The sequence below is a fragment of the Fusarium poae genome (assembly GCF_019609905.1).
Source record: "Fusarium poae strain DAOMC 252244 chromosome Unknown contig_2, whole genome shotgun sequence".
NCBI classification, from domain to species: domain Eukaryota; kingdom Fungi; phylum Ascomycota; class Sordariomycetes; order Hypocreales; family Nectriaceae; genus Fusarium; species Fusarium poae.
In genome coordinates this window covers 1,441,203-1,457,426 of record NW_025408660.1, presented here as the reverse complement: position 1 = coordinate 1,457,426, position 16,224 = coordinate 1,441,203, and the positions used below count along the sequence as shown (strand labels likewise).

The window sequence follows — 16,224 nt, the reverse complement described above, 5'->3', positions numbered from 1 at the left end:
CTTCGTTCAGTTAACCCTAACTCCTAACCCTAACCTAACCCTAACCCTAACCCTAACCCTAACCCTAACCCTAACCCTACCCTAACCCTAACCCTAACCCTAACCTCCTAACCATCAGCGCTATCGCGCTGCACCTGCCGTGCGCGCGCCTCCGGCGGACAGTGCTCCTTACCCCAACGTACCGCGCTGCCGCGCGACCTGCCGTTAGCGGACTTTCACGGGTTCGCCCACCCACCCCAAAAACGCTCCTTTTAACCCTGCTACTGCTTTTGACCGAATCCAACGAAAAAGTACACTGTGTGACGGCGCACTGTCCTATACTGTATCGTTTTCTTACGTTCTTTTATCTTCCTATGTTATAACCCTCAGCGCTAGCGCGCTACACCGTGCGCGCCGCCTCCGGCGGAATTACAACCTTACCTTGCCCTTCTTGATCCTCCTTTATATATCACTTAGCCTCCTCTCGATCCCTAATCCAGTCTTATCTTATCTCTCTAACTTAATACCACTAGCTGTTATTCTTTACCCTTAGTCTAATATAATTAGCGGTTATTCCCTACTTCTCTAATCTAATAATATCAGCGGTTAACCATTCTTTACCCCTAGTCCAGTAAAATTAGCCGTTATTTCTTACCTTTAATCTACTATAATTAGCGGTTTTTTCTTACTCTTACTATAACCCTTTTATTCTTTCTTTTCTTATTAACTCTATATCTCTTATCCTTCTATATTATTTCCTACTTCTCATTCTTTACTTCCCTTTATCTATTACTCTATTATAGCCCTAACCCTTCTACCTCTCTATAACCCTAACCCTTTAACCTTCCCTATAGCCCTAACCTTAAGCCCCTTATATCTTTAAATCTATCTTATGCCACTTTTACTTATATAAACCCTTATTTACTAAATCCCTTTTCTCCTATTTTCTCTTATCTTTTATATCATATCTTACTTTACTTGATCTTTCTTCTTTCTAATTTACTATAGTAAATACAACCTTAATCTAGTACTTTATACCTTATCTATATATTTATTTTCTTACCTATAGTTACTCAATATACCTCTAATCTCTCAAGTATTCTTTACAATCTAATTACTTTGTAACCTATTTCTTATTCTATATATAAACTTATATCAGTTGATATATTAATTACCTATTCATTTCTTGTTTTTATATTTCACTTTCAATCTATTCCTTACATATATACCATGATATCTTTCCTATAATCCTTTTTATGCTAATATACTCTCTACTATAGCCGTTTTTCTTTCTTACTAATATACTGCACAATCTCATCCCACACTGCAAGCCCGTTCGTCATCGATAACCCATACATCGGCCTCATCCGCTTAATCCACTCGCGGTATACCTGCTCATCCATACAATCTACCCCAAACCTATCACGCACTAGCTCCCGAACCGTTTCACTAACCCTCACCATCATCACCACCGGTAATATCCTATTACGGTAGCTACACTTACCCTGCACTCGTCCCACGCTACACCAGTTATACGGCAGACCGCACTCCCAGCAGCACTCGTAGTCTGCAAACCGTAGTCTTGCCTGCCATCGATCAAAATCCTTCTGCTTTAGCAGCTTGCAGTCCTTCCGCTCATGCTCTATCCTCCCTTTATTTTCCTCCTTTGCCCCGTGTATGTGCCACTTAACAAAGCATACCGAGCATCCTACCTCCCGCACTCGATCTAGCCAGCTATACAGCCTCGTCATCCGCCGGCTCTCCTCCTGCACGCTCTCCTTCAGTCGGTTAACCACCAGAACCCTTCCTTCTTCCCTATCTTCTCCGCCATTCACCTTATCAGTTTCCCTTAAGCACCGATCACAGTATTCTGCCCGCATATCGCTACAACAAAGCTCAATCCCATCAAAAATCGCCCAAGCACGAACCGCCGACAGCCCTCACCCTTTATAAACAATTCAACTGCCTCACGGTTCATGTGATCAATATCACTGCCGAACTCGTTTGCCCAGCCCGCCCTTCCATCTGTCACAATCACCGAGTCTACAACCTCACCTCTCTGTCGACCGCCTCTACCTGTCTGCTGAACAAAGTCGACTAGTCCAAACGGCGGTCCCGCATGAATTACACCAACGATGCCCCTGATGTCGACACCGGTCCCCAGTCCAGTCGTTGCCGCAATCCACCGCTGACCGTCCCGCCCATCGACCCAGTCTTGCACTGCACTAACTCGTGCTTCCCGCGTTAGCTTGCTGTGATACGCTTTGCAGCCAACCATCGCAGCTATTGCCTCACACTGCTTGATCGAGCGGCAGTATACCACTCCGCGTTGTGCTGTCTCCATTCGCTCCTCGATCGCCTTCATTGCAGCTACCACTCCGTCCTCTATTGCCGTCTTCCCCGGCCTTACCTGCTTCACTCGGTACCGAATATTCACCCTCATCGTCGGAGCTCGGATGATTGTTGCGTCCTGTGCCAGCATTCGCTCCCGGAACCAATCCTCCATCGACACCGGCAGCGTCGCAGTAAGCATCACCAGCGGGCACCCGAACCGGTGCAGCCCCGTTAGCAGCCCTAGCCGCTCTCGGTAGCTGACGTCCATGATAGCGGTGTGACACTCGTCAAAGAACACCCTTTCCAGCAACCCTCGACCCCGAATGCTCTCGACGTATGCGGTGAATCCTTCGCTCACGGCCACATCGGCACTGACCACTACCAACCGCGCGTCCCGCTGCCGTTCATCCCTCTCTTGATCGATATCGTTTCTCCATTCCATGCAATCGATGCCGAGCTCGCGTGCCCTTGAAACCAAGTCCTGCACAAGAGATACAAACGGACAACCACAATACTGACCGGTCCTCCACCCGTGCCTCGTTCGTCTTCCATAAAGCCGGCAGCATAAATAAAATGCTTTTGCCACCGCCTGTCGGCAGCACCACGATAAGCAACTCGCTCCGGATGCCGTCATTCTCTAGTCGCATAATCCGGTACATGCCATCGCGCTGCTGCGCCGTCTTCCATCCTGCGTCTTCGCCTAGCATACGCTTCAGCCCAGCATCTATCTCTGCATCCTCATAGCGGGGGCCAAGTCGCCATCCAGCGGGAGTCTCGGTGAAGTTGCCTGCTGATAGCGGTTATGTGTTAGTTATAATAAGCTTATTCTTACGCCCTACCCTATAGCGCCACTCCCCATCTTTTCTGTACCAGCACCAATTGTAATCTATCCCAATAATTCCGGCGTATTATGTATATACATAATAGCAGAGTAAATGCTAACCCTAACCCTAACCCCTAACCCTAACCCTAACCCTAACCCTAACCCTAACCCTAACCCTAACCCTAACCCTAACCCTAACCCTAACCCTAACCATCAGCGCTATCGCGCTGCACCTGCCGTGCGCGCCGCCTCCGGCGAACAGTGCTCCTTACCCCAACGTACCGCGCTGCCGCGCGACCTGCCGTTAGCGGACTTTCACGGGTTCGCCCACCCACCCCCAAAAACGCTCCTTTTAACCCTGCTACTGCTTTTGACCGAATCCAACGAAAAAGTACACTGTGTGACGGCGCACTGTCCTATACTGTATCGTTTTCTTACGTTCTTTTATCTTCCTATGTTATAACCCTCAGCGCTAGCGCGCTACACCTACCGTGCGCGCCTCCGGCGGAATTACAACCTTACCTTGCCCTTCTTGATCCTCCTTTATATATCACTTAGCCTCCTCTCGATCCCTAATCCAGTCTTATCTTATCTCTCTAACTTAATACCACTAGCTGTTATTCTTTACCCTTAGTCTAATATAATTAGCGGTTATTCCCTACTTCTCTAATCTAATAATATCAGCGGTTAACCATTCTTTACCCCTAGTCCAGTAAAATTAGCCGTTATTTCTTACCTTTAATCTACTATAATTAGCGGTTTTTTCTTACTCTTACTATAACCCTTTTATTCTTTCTTTTCTTATTAACTCTATATCTCTCTTATCCTTCTATATTATTTCCTACTTCTCATTCTTTACTTCCCTTTATCTATTACTCTATTATAGCCCTAACCCTTCTACCTCTCTATAACCCTAACCCTTTAACCTTCCCTATAGCCCTAACCTTAAGCCCCTTATATCTTTAAATCTATCTTATGCCACTTTTACTTATATAAACCCTTATTTACTAAATCCCTTTTCTCCTATTTTCTCTTATCTTTTTTATATCATATCTTTACTTTTACTTGATCTTTCTTCTTTTCTAATTTACTATAGTAAATACAACCTTAATCTAGTACTTTATACCTTATCTATATATTTATTTTCTTACCTATAGTTACTCAATATACCTCTAATCTCTCAAGTATTCTTTACAATCTAATTACTTTTGTAACCTATTTCTTATTCTATATATAAACTTATATCAGTTGATATATTAATTACCTATTCATTTCTTGTTTTTATATTTCACTTTCAATCTATTCCTTACATATATACCATGATATCTTTCCTATAATCCTTTTTATGCTAATATACTCTCTACTATAGCCGTTTTTCTTTCTTACTAATATACTGCACAATCTCATCCCACACTGCAAGCCCGTTCGTCATCGATAACCCATACATCGGCCTCATCCGCTTAATCCACTCGCGGTATACCTGCTCATCCATACAATCTACCCCAAACCTATCACGCACTAGCTCCCGAACCGTTTCACTAACCCTCACCATCATCACCACCGGTAATATCCTATTACGGTAGCTACACTTACCCTGCACTCGTCCCACGCTACACCAGTTATACGGCAGACCGCACTCCCAGCAGCACTCGTAGTCTGCAAACCGTAGTCTTGCCTGCCATCGATCAAAATCCTTCTGCTTTAGCAGCTTGCAGTCCTTCCGCTCATGCTCTATCCTCCCTTTATTTTCCTCCTTTGCCCCGTGTATGTGCCACTTAACAAAGCATACCGAGCATCCTACCTCCCGCACTCGATCTAGCCAGCTATACAGCCTCGTCATCCGCCGGCTCTCCTCCTGCACGCTCTCCTTCAGTCGGTTAACCACCAGAACCCTTCCTTCTTCCCTATCTTCTCCGCCATTCACCTTATCAGTTTCCCTTAAGCACCGATCACAGTATTCTGCCCGCATATCGCTACAACAAAGCTCAATCCCATCAAAAATCGCCCAAGCACGAACCGCCGACAGCCCTCACCCTTTATAAACAATTCAACTGCCTCACGGTTCATGTGATCAATATCACTGCCGAACTCGTTTGCCCAGCCCGCCCTTCCATCTGTCACAATCACCGAGTCTACAACCTCACCTCTCTGTCGACCGCCTCTACCTGTCTGCTGAACAAAGTCGACTAGTCCAAACGGCGGTCCCGCATGAATTACACCAACGATGCCCCTGATGTCGACACCGGTCCCCAGTCCAGTCGTTGCCGCAATCCACCGCTGACCGTCCCGCCCATCGACCCAGTCTTGCACTGCACTAACTCGTGCTTCCCGCGTTAGCTTGCTGTGATACGCTTTGCAGCCAACCATCGCAGCTATTGCCTCACACTGCTTGATCGAGCGGCAGTATACCACTCCGCGTTGTGCTGTCTCCATTCGCTCCTCGATCGCCTTCATTGCAGCTACCACTCCGTCCTCTATTGCCGTCTTCCCCGGCCTTACCTGCTTCACTCGGTACCGAATATTCACCCTCATCGTCGGAGCTCGGATGATTGTTGCGTCCTGTGCCAGCATTCGCTCCCGGAACCAATCCTCCATCGACACCGGCAGCGTCGCAGTAAGCATCACCAGCGGGCACCCGAACCGGTGCAGCCCCGTTAGCAGCCCTAGCCGCTCTCGGTAGCTGACGTCCATGATAGCGGTGTGACACTCGTCAAAGAACACCCTTTCCAGCAACCCTCGACCCCGAATGCTCTCGACGTATGCGGTGAATCCTTCGCTCACGGCCACATCGGCACTGACCACTACCAACCGCGCGTCCCGCTGCCGTTCATCCCTCTCTTGATCGATATCGTTTCTCCATTCCATGCAATCGATGCCGAGCTCGCGTGCCCTTGAAACCAAGTCCTGCACAAGAGATACAAACGGGACAACCACAATACTGACCGGTCCTCCACCCGTGCCTCGTTCGTCTTCCATAAAAGCCGGCAGCATAAATAAAATGCTTTTGCCACCGCCTGTCGGCAGCACCACGATAAGCAACTCGCTCCGGATGCCGTCATTCTCTAGTCGCATAATCCGGTACATGCCATCGCGCTGCTGCGCCGTCTTCCATCCTGCGTCTTCGCCTAGCATACGCTTCAGCCCAGCATCTATCTCTGCATCCTCATAGCGGGGGGCCAAGTCGCCATCCAGCGGGAGTCTCGGTGAAGTTGCCTGCTGATAGCGGTTATGTGTTAGTTATAATAAGCTTATTCTTACGCCCTACCCTATAGCGCCACTCCCCCATCTTTTCTGTACCAGCACCAATTGTAATCTATCCCAATAATTCCGGCGTATTATGTATATACATAATAGCAGAGTAAATGCTACTATACGTACCTCTCGGTCTATAGCAAGCCTTTGCCTCTTTGCTGATCTGTCGACTACCGGCATAATATCGTCGTCATGAGCCCGGCGTTTCCTGTCACCGAAATCACCATCAGTTCGGGCCAGAAATTCATGCCACAGACGGCTGATCTCCCGGAAATTTGACAACATCTCCGGCTGCAACTGACTCGGAAATTGAAGATTGACGGCATAGTGATTCCGTGCGATTCGACTTCCGTGTGTCGCTTGGATGTCCCATACATACTCAACTTTCGGTCGTCGGTGTGCTTCTCCAGTTAACGGATCGGCCGCCTCGTCGTCGCTGTCCGCCACGGCGGCTTCCAGTTCAACTTGCTGAACAATTAATCCCTTGATTCGACGACCCATCTCAATAGCTACATGCCGGTAGCTTGAAACAGTTAGCTGAACCCCAATCTGTACACCTGTGACAAGCGCGAGCTGCTTGCTCAGCTTTGCCGTGTCCCAGATCCCCTTCTCGGCCGACTTCCATAGCCACGGGCTGATCGCTTCGGACGGGCCTCGAATGCCAGAGAGCCGATGCAGCACCTTCTCAAACGGCAGCAGCCATGCGACATATGCCACCATCATCAAGCTTGGGCCCTCAGGCAAGAAACGCGCTACCTTTCGGCCTTGCTTGCCATTCAATCCCTTGCTTTTGTCCCGGTCTGTGATGAGCACCACCTGCCCGTCAAAGACAAACACGTTCTTCGGCAGCTGATCGGTATCGCAGTGCTTCAGCGTTGACACCTCCGGACCTCGCCCGGGCTGCCCTCCCCATACATGCACAACCGGGAACATACTTGACCGGAACTGCCGCAGCCAGCCAAGATACTCATCCATCGCCCGTTTACGGCACTCGACCCGACTACCGCCGTTCCCTGCATCGACGATCTTCCACAGCGTCGTGCCCAACAGCCTCGTTAACTTCTCTGCACCCGGCTTGAGCCATGCATTCTTCCGGTTCGTCGCAAATGACCGCCCTGGGCCCTCAAACACCAAGCTATCGGCGATGTCCTGTAGCCGTATTGTTTCGCGGATCTGACTCCATTGTCCGTCCATAAGCTTGTCGAGCCAGCCCTCCGCTTCTCGCACGAATGCCTGTGCTGCCCGTTGAAAGCTGTTTACGGTGATCTTGTCGCCCAGATAGTTGAGCGTCATGCCATTACTGTCCCATAGCACCCGCGCTTGCCCACCTTCCTGATTACGGTAGCCCCTCCCGTACGTCATCCACTGGATAATAGCACTGAACGGTGTATACGAGCCGGTTGCGAGCCAGTCGCGATGACCCTTCTGGAACCGATCGATAGCCGCAAAGCTCGTGTCGCAATTCGAGTCGTCGGAGTCGTACGGGTCGTCCTCAAAGAAGTGCTCTAGCATCAGAATCCGCCCGCACCATAAGAAACCGGCGAGAAACCGGGTATGTGTGTGGGACGGTACCCACGTGCCATCCTCCTTGACACCCAGTACAGCCGTGAAGTGGAGCAGCGGGTTGTAGTACTGCTTCTTCCCAAGCTTCTGCTTAATCGACTTGATGCAGAAGTCGAAGACAGCCTCATCAAGTGCCTCCTTATCGGGGTCTTCTTCTTCTTCTTCTTCTTCTTCTCCCTCTCCTCTATCCCCTTCTCTGCTGCCCTTCGTGACCTGCTGCTGCCCCTGCCTCTTCTTCTTGTCGACAACAGTATCAAGTCGCTGGACGATGTCAGCCAGGGAATTCCACTGCTCTTCCGTAAATCGGATACCGTGCTCTGCCTTGGCCCCATCGCGCCCAAGCGCCTGAATCCGGACGCAATAGCACAAGTACCGCTGCCAGCACGCACTGTACCTGTCCATCGTATCTGACTGCTGCTTTCGGCCGAACGGGGTCGATACCGGCTTGGTCGGGTCAATGCTGCCGAGCCACTCGAGCGTTTCGTCCGGCACCCTATCCAGCCTCTCCATACAACGGCCAAGCTCGCGCCGGAAACTCTCGGTCAGCTCACGTAGCCTCTGGTTCGCTTCACGGCGCTCGCGGGGCCACATCCGCTGCTCGACTGCGGCAGAAGCCGGTGATAGCCCCGCCTGGTACAGCGTCGGTTTGTCCCTCTGCTGCAAGTGCGCCGACCATTTCATAAACTGCACCCATCTCGACTCGGTGTCGACTCCGCCTGGTGCCTCTACCTGACGTTGCCGTTCCGTCTCTGCCTTCTTTAGATCCTTCTCACATGCCCGGACGGTCTGCGGTAGTAGAGCATCCCCAGCAGTTACGCCATCGTCAGCGCGTTCAGTGGCCGGATCGCCATCGGCGTCGGTGGTTTCGGCGCCCCGCGCTGGGTTGACGATCCAGTACCTTGCATGCGGGGCTTTGCGCAGTGACTGAAGCATTACGTACTCCCGTCCGCGCTTACCTTCCACCTGCGTTCTGTGTCTGTTGCGGGTCTCGTGTGTAGAAAAGTTCGACTTGTTGCGGGTCAGAAAGCGACAGCCCCGGCCCTACAGCTAAACCCCTTATATGTCCTCAGCCCGGGGATCGGCGCGCTTCCATCTGGTGGCAGTTGTATGTTCTCGTCTGCTGGATCCTGCAGTGTCCGGGGGCGCCACCCCGACGACGAGAACGATGCTGCGAATGCAATTACCGCCTGTAGCTGCTCTCCAACAGTTTTGTGGCAGTTGCGGTAGTGGTGCTCTACCTTATCGACCTCGGGTTTGATAGCTGCCTCGCAGATCAGACAAAGCAGGACATCAAGCTGCTCGCAAAGCTGAATTATCTGGTCCACTGTATTATTTTTCATGGTTGTACGTAGTGGTGAGTGAACGGTGCTGCCGCTGATATAAAACGCACAATTCAAATCTGGCTGCGTCTGGATGATGATACTGTTGTTATTTAGTATCATGATAATGCCTACTGATATAAATATATCTGGCTTAATGTAAATAGACTTGCTTTTGTTATTGCTACAGTGATATGTAAACTCTATTTTTAAATTACTAATTACGATTTACCTGTATGTAAAGAATTGATTGAACTCTTCCCTCCCCTCGTTGTTTTCTGGGCCTGTTATTGGTATTTGGTGTTAGTTCCCTGTCAACTTGGGGTTGGGGTTCGTCTGTTTTCGACCCAATCACCGTTGTTGTCCTGGGGGAACGTTGTCCTGAGGGAATGGCCCGTGCACGACCCGCAACCGCCATACAATCTCGCTAACCCCAAGTGTTTGTTCAGCCAGAACAACACCCGGACTAGAGACCAGGCTAGGAAGACAGCGCACCCTGATTGGCCCAGTCTTTAAATGAAATGAGTGAGGATCTCCTTTTCTTTCTCCTCCAACCTTTCCACAGAGCCAAGGCTGCCGATTTGGTCCAATAACTTGAAGAACAAACCAAATATGTCTTCGCGCCCATTCTTTAAGCCTCATGGAAGGCTCGAAAAAACCACTCCTCCTAGGACCCCTTCTGAGTCGCTCGGCCCCGCCCAGCCGAGCACTCCTAGCTCCGCCTCAACTCAAACCCATGTGCCTAACGATAAGCCCTCCCCTTCAAGGCTTTCTGACGAAAGAGGTGCGCCGGACGCCTCTCAGTGCCCTTTCCCTATCGACTGGGACAAAATCCGCTACAACAGGAAGCCAGTACCATCTATTCGATACCGCCAGCCCCACAAGCGCGCCATCAACTCCAAATCCCAGCCTTCAGCAATCTACAGGCACGGCGCACAGCTTACCACAGATGGGAACAATAAGTTCTGGCTCTGCAAGTATTGCCATAGTAGCGGCCATCACGATGCTGCGCTTTTTGCCAGTGAGAGCACGACCAGCATCAATTATCACCTTAAACAGCAGCACAGACTGGAAGAATTCGGTTACAAAGCCATAGGAGCCGATCCTTTCAGCATAGCCAAGAGGACAGCAAGCCTTACGCCATACCTCGGAAGCCGGCGCGCGGTGTTCAACGACCTGAAATTCAAGGACGATTTTACTGACTGGGTGATTGACCTTGGCCTCACATTTCGTCAGGCGACTCATCAGCGGACGAATGAGATGTTTATCAATTATCTGGAGGATATCGATAAGATCCTTCCCAGAAGCCCATTTACTCTTGGCAGTTGGGTCAAAGAGAAGTGGCTTGGCGATGGTGGGAGACGCGTTTGGCCAAGGACAAAGCTGCAATCCGCCAAAAGCAAGGTCCATGTATCGATGGATGCATGGACATCTGAAGAAGGACAAACTATCTTGCCGTTGTCGCTCACTTCCTGGATGAGCGCCACAAGTTACAAACAGCTCTTCTAGACCTCCCACCTCTAAAGGGTCCTCATTCCGGTGAGAACATTGCCAAAGTGTTGTCGACCGTCATCGACTTTACGACGTCTCGCCAATTATTGGCTTCTTCATGATGGACAACGCTGCAAGCAACGATGTATGCATCCAAGAGCTAGCAGAGCAGTACCCGACAATCAACCGCGAAAGCCGCCTTCGGTGCGTCGGCCATATGCTGAACATCATCGTCAAAGCTCTTCTCTTTGGCAAGGGCGTTAGCAAGCTGGAGAAACAGCTGCGCGCTGCATCCGATGACGAGCGGTTTGAGATATGGAGGAAGCAAAGCTGTATTGGCAAGCTCCATAACTTCTGCGTGTGGATCAACAGAAGCGACCAGAGACGGGAGCGGCTGAAACAGTACATCCTGCGGGCTTATGACGAAGGCAGTATCGAACACCTCTACACCAGGGTCCTGGTCGATGGTGGTATCCGCTGGAACTCTGTATATTCCATGATTGAGAGAGCTCTGAAACTCCGCCACGCCATTGATCTCTTCTTTCTCAACTATCGCCGCATCGTCGCCGAAGGATACGATATCTCACAAGATATCCTAACTCCGCAGGATTGGGTTGATCTCGATCACTTCCTCAATATCCTCAAACCTTTCAAGGATCTAACAAAACGCATGGAGGGCCGGGCTAACAAATCTGGCTCGGAAGGATCACATGGCTCACTTCACGAGACTCTCGAGTCGCTGGATGTGCTCTTCAAGAAGCTCCAAGAGGCTGGGAAGTTCGCAGATGTCCTTTGCTATCGAGCGTGCTGGGGGTAGGGTTAGGGTGAGGTAGAATAGGACTGGACTGGACTGAATTGCAAGTAAGTATAGTATTATGCTATCATAGTAGTAGTAGTAGCAGTAGTAGTAGCAGTAGTAGCAGTAGCAGTAGCAGTATAAGGAACAGGAGGAGGAAGGGTAGTATTTTTGTACCCTGGGGTACAAAGCAAATCACAGTAAGTTTACTGTAATTATCAACCTAACCTAGCTACAGTAGGTAGATTAGCCTCCCTTTATTCAGAGCTTAGCTACTAATACTATATATACATAAGAAAACCCTAGCTAGTTACATTTACTATCCACCCTAGAAGTAAAAGCGTAAAAATACCCAGAGGAACAAGGCGCTAACTTTCAACCCTGGGGTACAAAGCAATATGCAGTCCCCTACCTACCCTACTATCAACTATCTGCTCACTCCATTATCATCGGGTATATAGGAAAAGGTACTTGGTAATTTTGTACCCTGGGGTAGAAAACCTTGGAATTGCCTATCTGCAGTTAACGTTACTTACATCATCATTATCCTCTTTATAATCTTCGGGAGTCTATGTCACATCGCCGAGTATTGGATTATTATAACTATGACACTGTAGCTTAGCAGAAGGCTTTTACCTATAGAATGCAGTTTTGACTTTATAGAGTGTTAATAGGTACCTTAAGAAGTTGGTAAGAAACAAAGCTGTTTACCTATATAGGGTAGTTAATTTGGGATTGGGTTTTGAGCTGGGGTGGGAGGGGGGAATAGACGTATTTATAATTCAGCAGTTAACAGGGGGGTTAACCCCAGCCTGCTAGGGCATTAGATCTAAGCTACCCTATACAGAACCAACTACCTTGCTTTTATATTTCTTTCTAGATTACTATATAAGTTGATAGACCTTTAGATAGTTAGTATTTCAATCGTACTACTATTTTACAACTAACTATCCTTACTAGATATAGTAGTAAATAGTAAATAGGTCTTTGTTTACCATGATACAGTTATAAGTAACCTATGGAAGAATACAGGAAAAAAAGTTTGTGATCAAAAAGACTACAATTACTAATCCTGAAGCCAATTAAATTGCAGGTGGGAGAAAGACGCAAAATCGAACTAACGCGTAACCGATTGTCAACAACAGGGATAGCTCGACCGGGGTCACGCGTTTACCTCCAAGTGCTAAGCTGCTCCGAGTTAATTCACTCTAGCATACATACACATACATACACATATGACGGCAACGCTTGATTCACACAAGGTGGCATATATATACTTTAACCCTAATCGGTAAGGTACAGTCTCGTTACAGTCTCCACAACAGACCACAACCCCTGTAGAGCATCCAGCCCGCCCTGCAGCCCCTTCCCCCCCTGATTTTCACATAAGATTTGCGTGGCTTGGCTTCATCTGCACTCAAATCCACGCCCATCATTTAAGACCACCAGGATCATCACCATCATCAGCACGCTGGTATCAATACATCATCTTCTAGGCCAAGGTATCCGCACGGCAGAAAATTTACCAGCGCCAAAGCATCGTTATTATCACCTGTTACTCATCGTCCTGCATGCAAGCATCAAGAGACTGCAACAAGATGGCAACATCATTATTATCGACCGCTGGCAAGCCTGGGCGGCCAAGCAAAAGGGGAGAGCAGATGAAGAGACGGATAGGGACGAAAAGAGACCAAGGAAGAAGACAACATGCTTCAAAGACGAAGACTCCGTTCGGGAACAAGCACGAAAACATCGAATCCTGACAGCTCGTATGCCTACTAATGCTCTGACTTCCACATGGAGCCTAGGAAGGAATAGGCGCTTGGATACGAAGCATGTGCGAACTCTCTGCACCGTTTTTACACAGGGCGGATTGAATCGAAAGGCTGAAGAGAATCATCTCCTGGTCCTCTGCAGTCGAGCTGACGTGTCGCGGATGATGAAGCATCTTCAGAGACAATGCCAGTCGATCAACCCCGACATTTCCGAAGAGTTACCTTTCTTTGACGAATGGTCTTCCGTCAATGGAGGGAGTCAGGCAGAGGTTATGGCTGGACAGCACCGTATCAAGGCTCTCGAGGCATACGTACAGGAAACGGGCGCTGGCGAAAAGAACTGTGGTGGACCTGCGAGTTCTATGACAAGGGTGCGTTTCGCCATCAGGCAGTGGCGCAGATTCAAGCGGATTTGCATGCCCAGCCATTTTCACCGCCAAGAAATATCCATTATCATCATCATCATCATCATCATCATCATCATCATCATCATCATCATCATCATCATCATCTGGTATACTAACGCGAACCAATCATATGGACAGATACGCTGCCACTAAGCTTAAATCTCAAGCTCCGGGTCAATCGACAGGATCCAGCCATGGCTGATAGTCACGGCCAAGTATGGATGCAAGTCGTTGCAGCATCAAGCCAAGACCCTGACTTATTCTGCGGGAAAGCAGCCCATGTCGAGGATCAGATGATCGACGTTCTTCAGTTAGGCAGTGAGAAGCAATTTCCCACTCGTCGTCTGGCTACCATCTGGAGGAACGAGAGATGGAGAGAGATGGCCACGCGTTGGTGTGAGAGCTCGATTGGCAGGGCTACCTTCAAAATCTCAACATGGGACTGGATGATTAGTTACAGAATCGACGATGTAAGTGAAGCAGGACTCTTGACAGTCGGCCTTATCAGCTAATAAAAGTCATATATATGTAGTTCTGGTTTGGGATGTTCCGCAGCGTATTGCAGACGCTGTCTCAACTTCCCGGTGATGCTGCCAACGAAGTGGAGCTGGCGGACTGGAAGAGGATGTCGGAGTTCCTGGGCTCAACCCGCACAAAAGATCAGGTCCAGACACTCTTCTATCCGCCTTCATCATCATCATCATTATCATCATCATTATCATCGTCATCATCCACAGCTACGAATAGAAACACCAAACGTCGACCCGGTTTCCTTACTACAACAGATGACGCCGGATATGAAGAGATATACAGCAGGATTCTTAGGACCTCCCGGCTACGGTTTACCAATATCCACCGCCTTCTAAGCCTAAGCAGAGAGGATGGGAAGGTGCTATTTCAGGTCATGAACCATGTTGTTGCTTGGTTGAATGCCACCCCACGACGATCTCCAATCAACGTGACAACAACAAGCCGCCTCTGCGGGCTGACATAGTGTCAACGCTAAACCACTGCTCCGACCGATACGTCCACGAGGCTGAGAAGAGACTTGGTGTCCTCGTGTGGGAGCCAGACCACCATCATCACAATTCAACGCCCGAGGCAGCTTCTATACTCTTGCAGCATGAAGTCCTCGAATTTGTTCTCCAACGTCTTGGGGACTTCAAAAGTCCATCGGTCAAGTTGTATCTGGAGCAAGCACCCAGACAGGTCGACAGCGCCCAATACACCAAGCGTTTCGAACACGAGACGTGGAACGAAGTACTGACAATAGTCCAGCGGTGGGTTGGGCACGAATTCTCTTCCGAGTGGATGAAGCGGCCTCGAAACGATCACACCCTCCCTGACCAAGCTTGCAGCGATAATACAACGCCTTCCCGCCCCGCTCACCTTGTCCTGACTACGTCGTTGGGGGACTGTATTAGAAAGGATCCGGAGCTTGGAGCCGATTCAGCTTCTATCGTAATGGAAAAGCTCGGGAACGAGGCTTTCGAGGCTGTGCTGAGTCGATGGCTCACTCAGCATCAGCGTCAACGTGATCCTGATGCAGTGGCAGTCTGCAATGAAAAAGCAAAAGGTGGCGTCCCGGAGGACGCAGTACCCGGGCCAAGAACAAGAACGTCCCCCAATCTAAACGAGGATCAAGAAATCCCACCGCAGGAAAAAGCAAAGAAGACAGGCCATCATGATGATAGTGGCGACCCTGTTACTGACTGTAACTCTGGTCCCGACTCATCCGAGTCATCCCCCAACCTTGACCTTAATTACGACAAAACTACATTATCATCATCATCGTTATCATTATTACAGCCAAAAGGTCACGAGATATCGAAATTATCCAGATCCAGCCACTGGTACCTCCAACAACCAAGCCAAGGACGGGTACCAAGCAACATCATCATCATCTTGGCAAACCGCAACGGCATTCCTTGCCAGGTGCGAGGCCATCATCATCGTCATCACCGGGGCCACAACGTAGAGCAGGGGGGTCAGACAGGGGGACAGCGCGAGCGGGCGCTCCCACCTCTTCAAAGCAACCTGGATCAGGGGGGACAAGCGAACGCCCGCAGCAAGCACAATGTCGTCGTCATCTTCTTCTTCTCGAATAGCACAAAACAAACCTACATGGTCACGCGGGGTCGAGGCGAAGTAGTATTATAGTAATACGATCGCAAGTAAGCGTAATAGCCATAGCCTGCCTGTGTTATAAATGTGACCAGTCGAGACTATACAGTGGCTAGGACCGTCTGCAATAGTACGATCAACAAGGAGCTGTAACTAATTACACTTTCCCAAACTTAAGCTTGTTTCATAAGTAATTTCAACCCTAGGGTACAAGTGGCCTAATACTGCTAGTCGGTGTGATTGTGGCTTGGGGGGAAATGAGCATGGCCAGGGGTAATGTGATTTGAAGTTTATCCTTGCAGTAAATTCGCACATAGCTCATTGTGGTCTCCCGAGCGTCCCGCTGTTATGTCTGTACGTA

At 49.3% G+C, this 16,224-nt stretch overlaps 2 protein-coding genes across 2 annotated transcripts; one reads left to right on the top strand and one right to left on the bottom strand.

Annotated features, from left to right (window-relative positions):
* Nucleotides 1–1,483: 1,483 nt before the first annotated feature.
* FPOAC1_013641 (uncharacterized protein) lies at nt 1,484–9,291 on the bottom strand (the record flags this gene model as incomplete). Its single annotated transcript, XM_044857982.1, has 11 exons — nt 1,484–1,863; nt 1,908–2,780; nt 2,833–3,103; nt 3,873–3,879; nt 4,730–4,811; nt 5,154–5,460; nt 5,636–5,799; nt 5,871–6,352; nt 6,515–8,849; nt 8,908–8,959; nt 8,997–9,291. Coding segments are annotated over 11 exons (5,248 nt in total), but the record flags the coding sequence as incomplete, so codon positions are not given.
* A 4,642-nt stretch (nt 9,292–13,933) lies between these two features.
* On the top strand, nt 13,934–15,917 carry FPOAC1_013640 (uncharacterized protein; the record flags this gene model as incomplete). The annotated part of the gene is made up of 4 exons (XM_044857981.1): nt 13,934–14,209; nt 14,272–14,628; nt 14,712–15,866; nt 15,915–15,917. 4 exons carry the CDS (start codon nt 13,934–13,936, stop codon nt 15,915–15,917), a joined length of 1,791 nt encoding a protein of 596 aa, XP_044701363.1.
* Between the last annotated feature and the right edge of the window lie 307 nt (nt 15,918–16,224).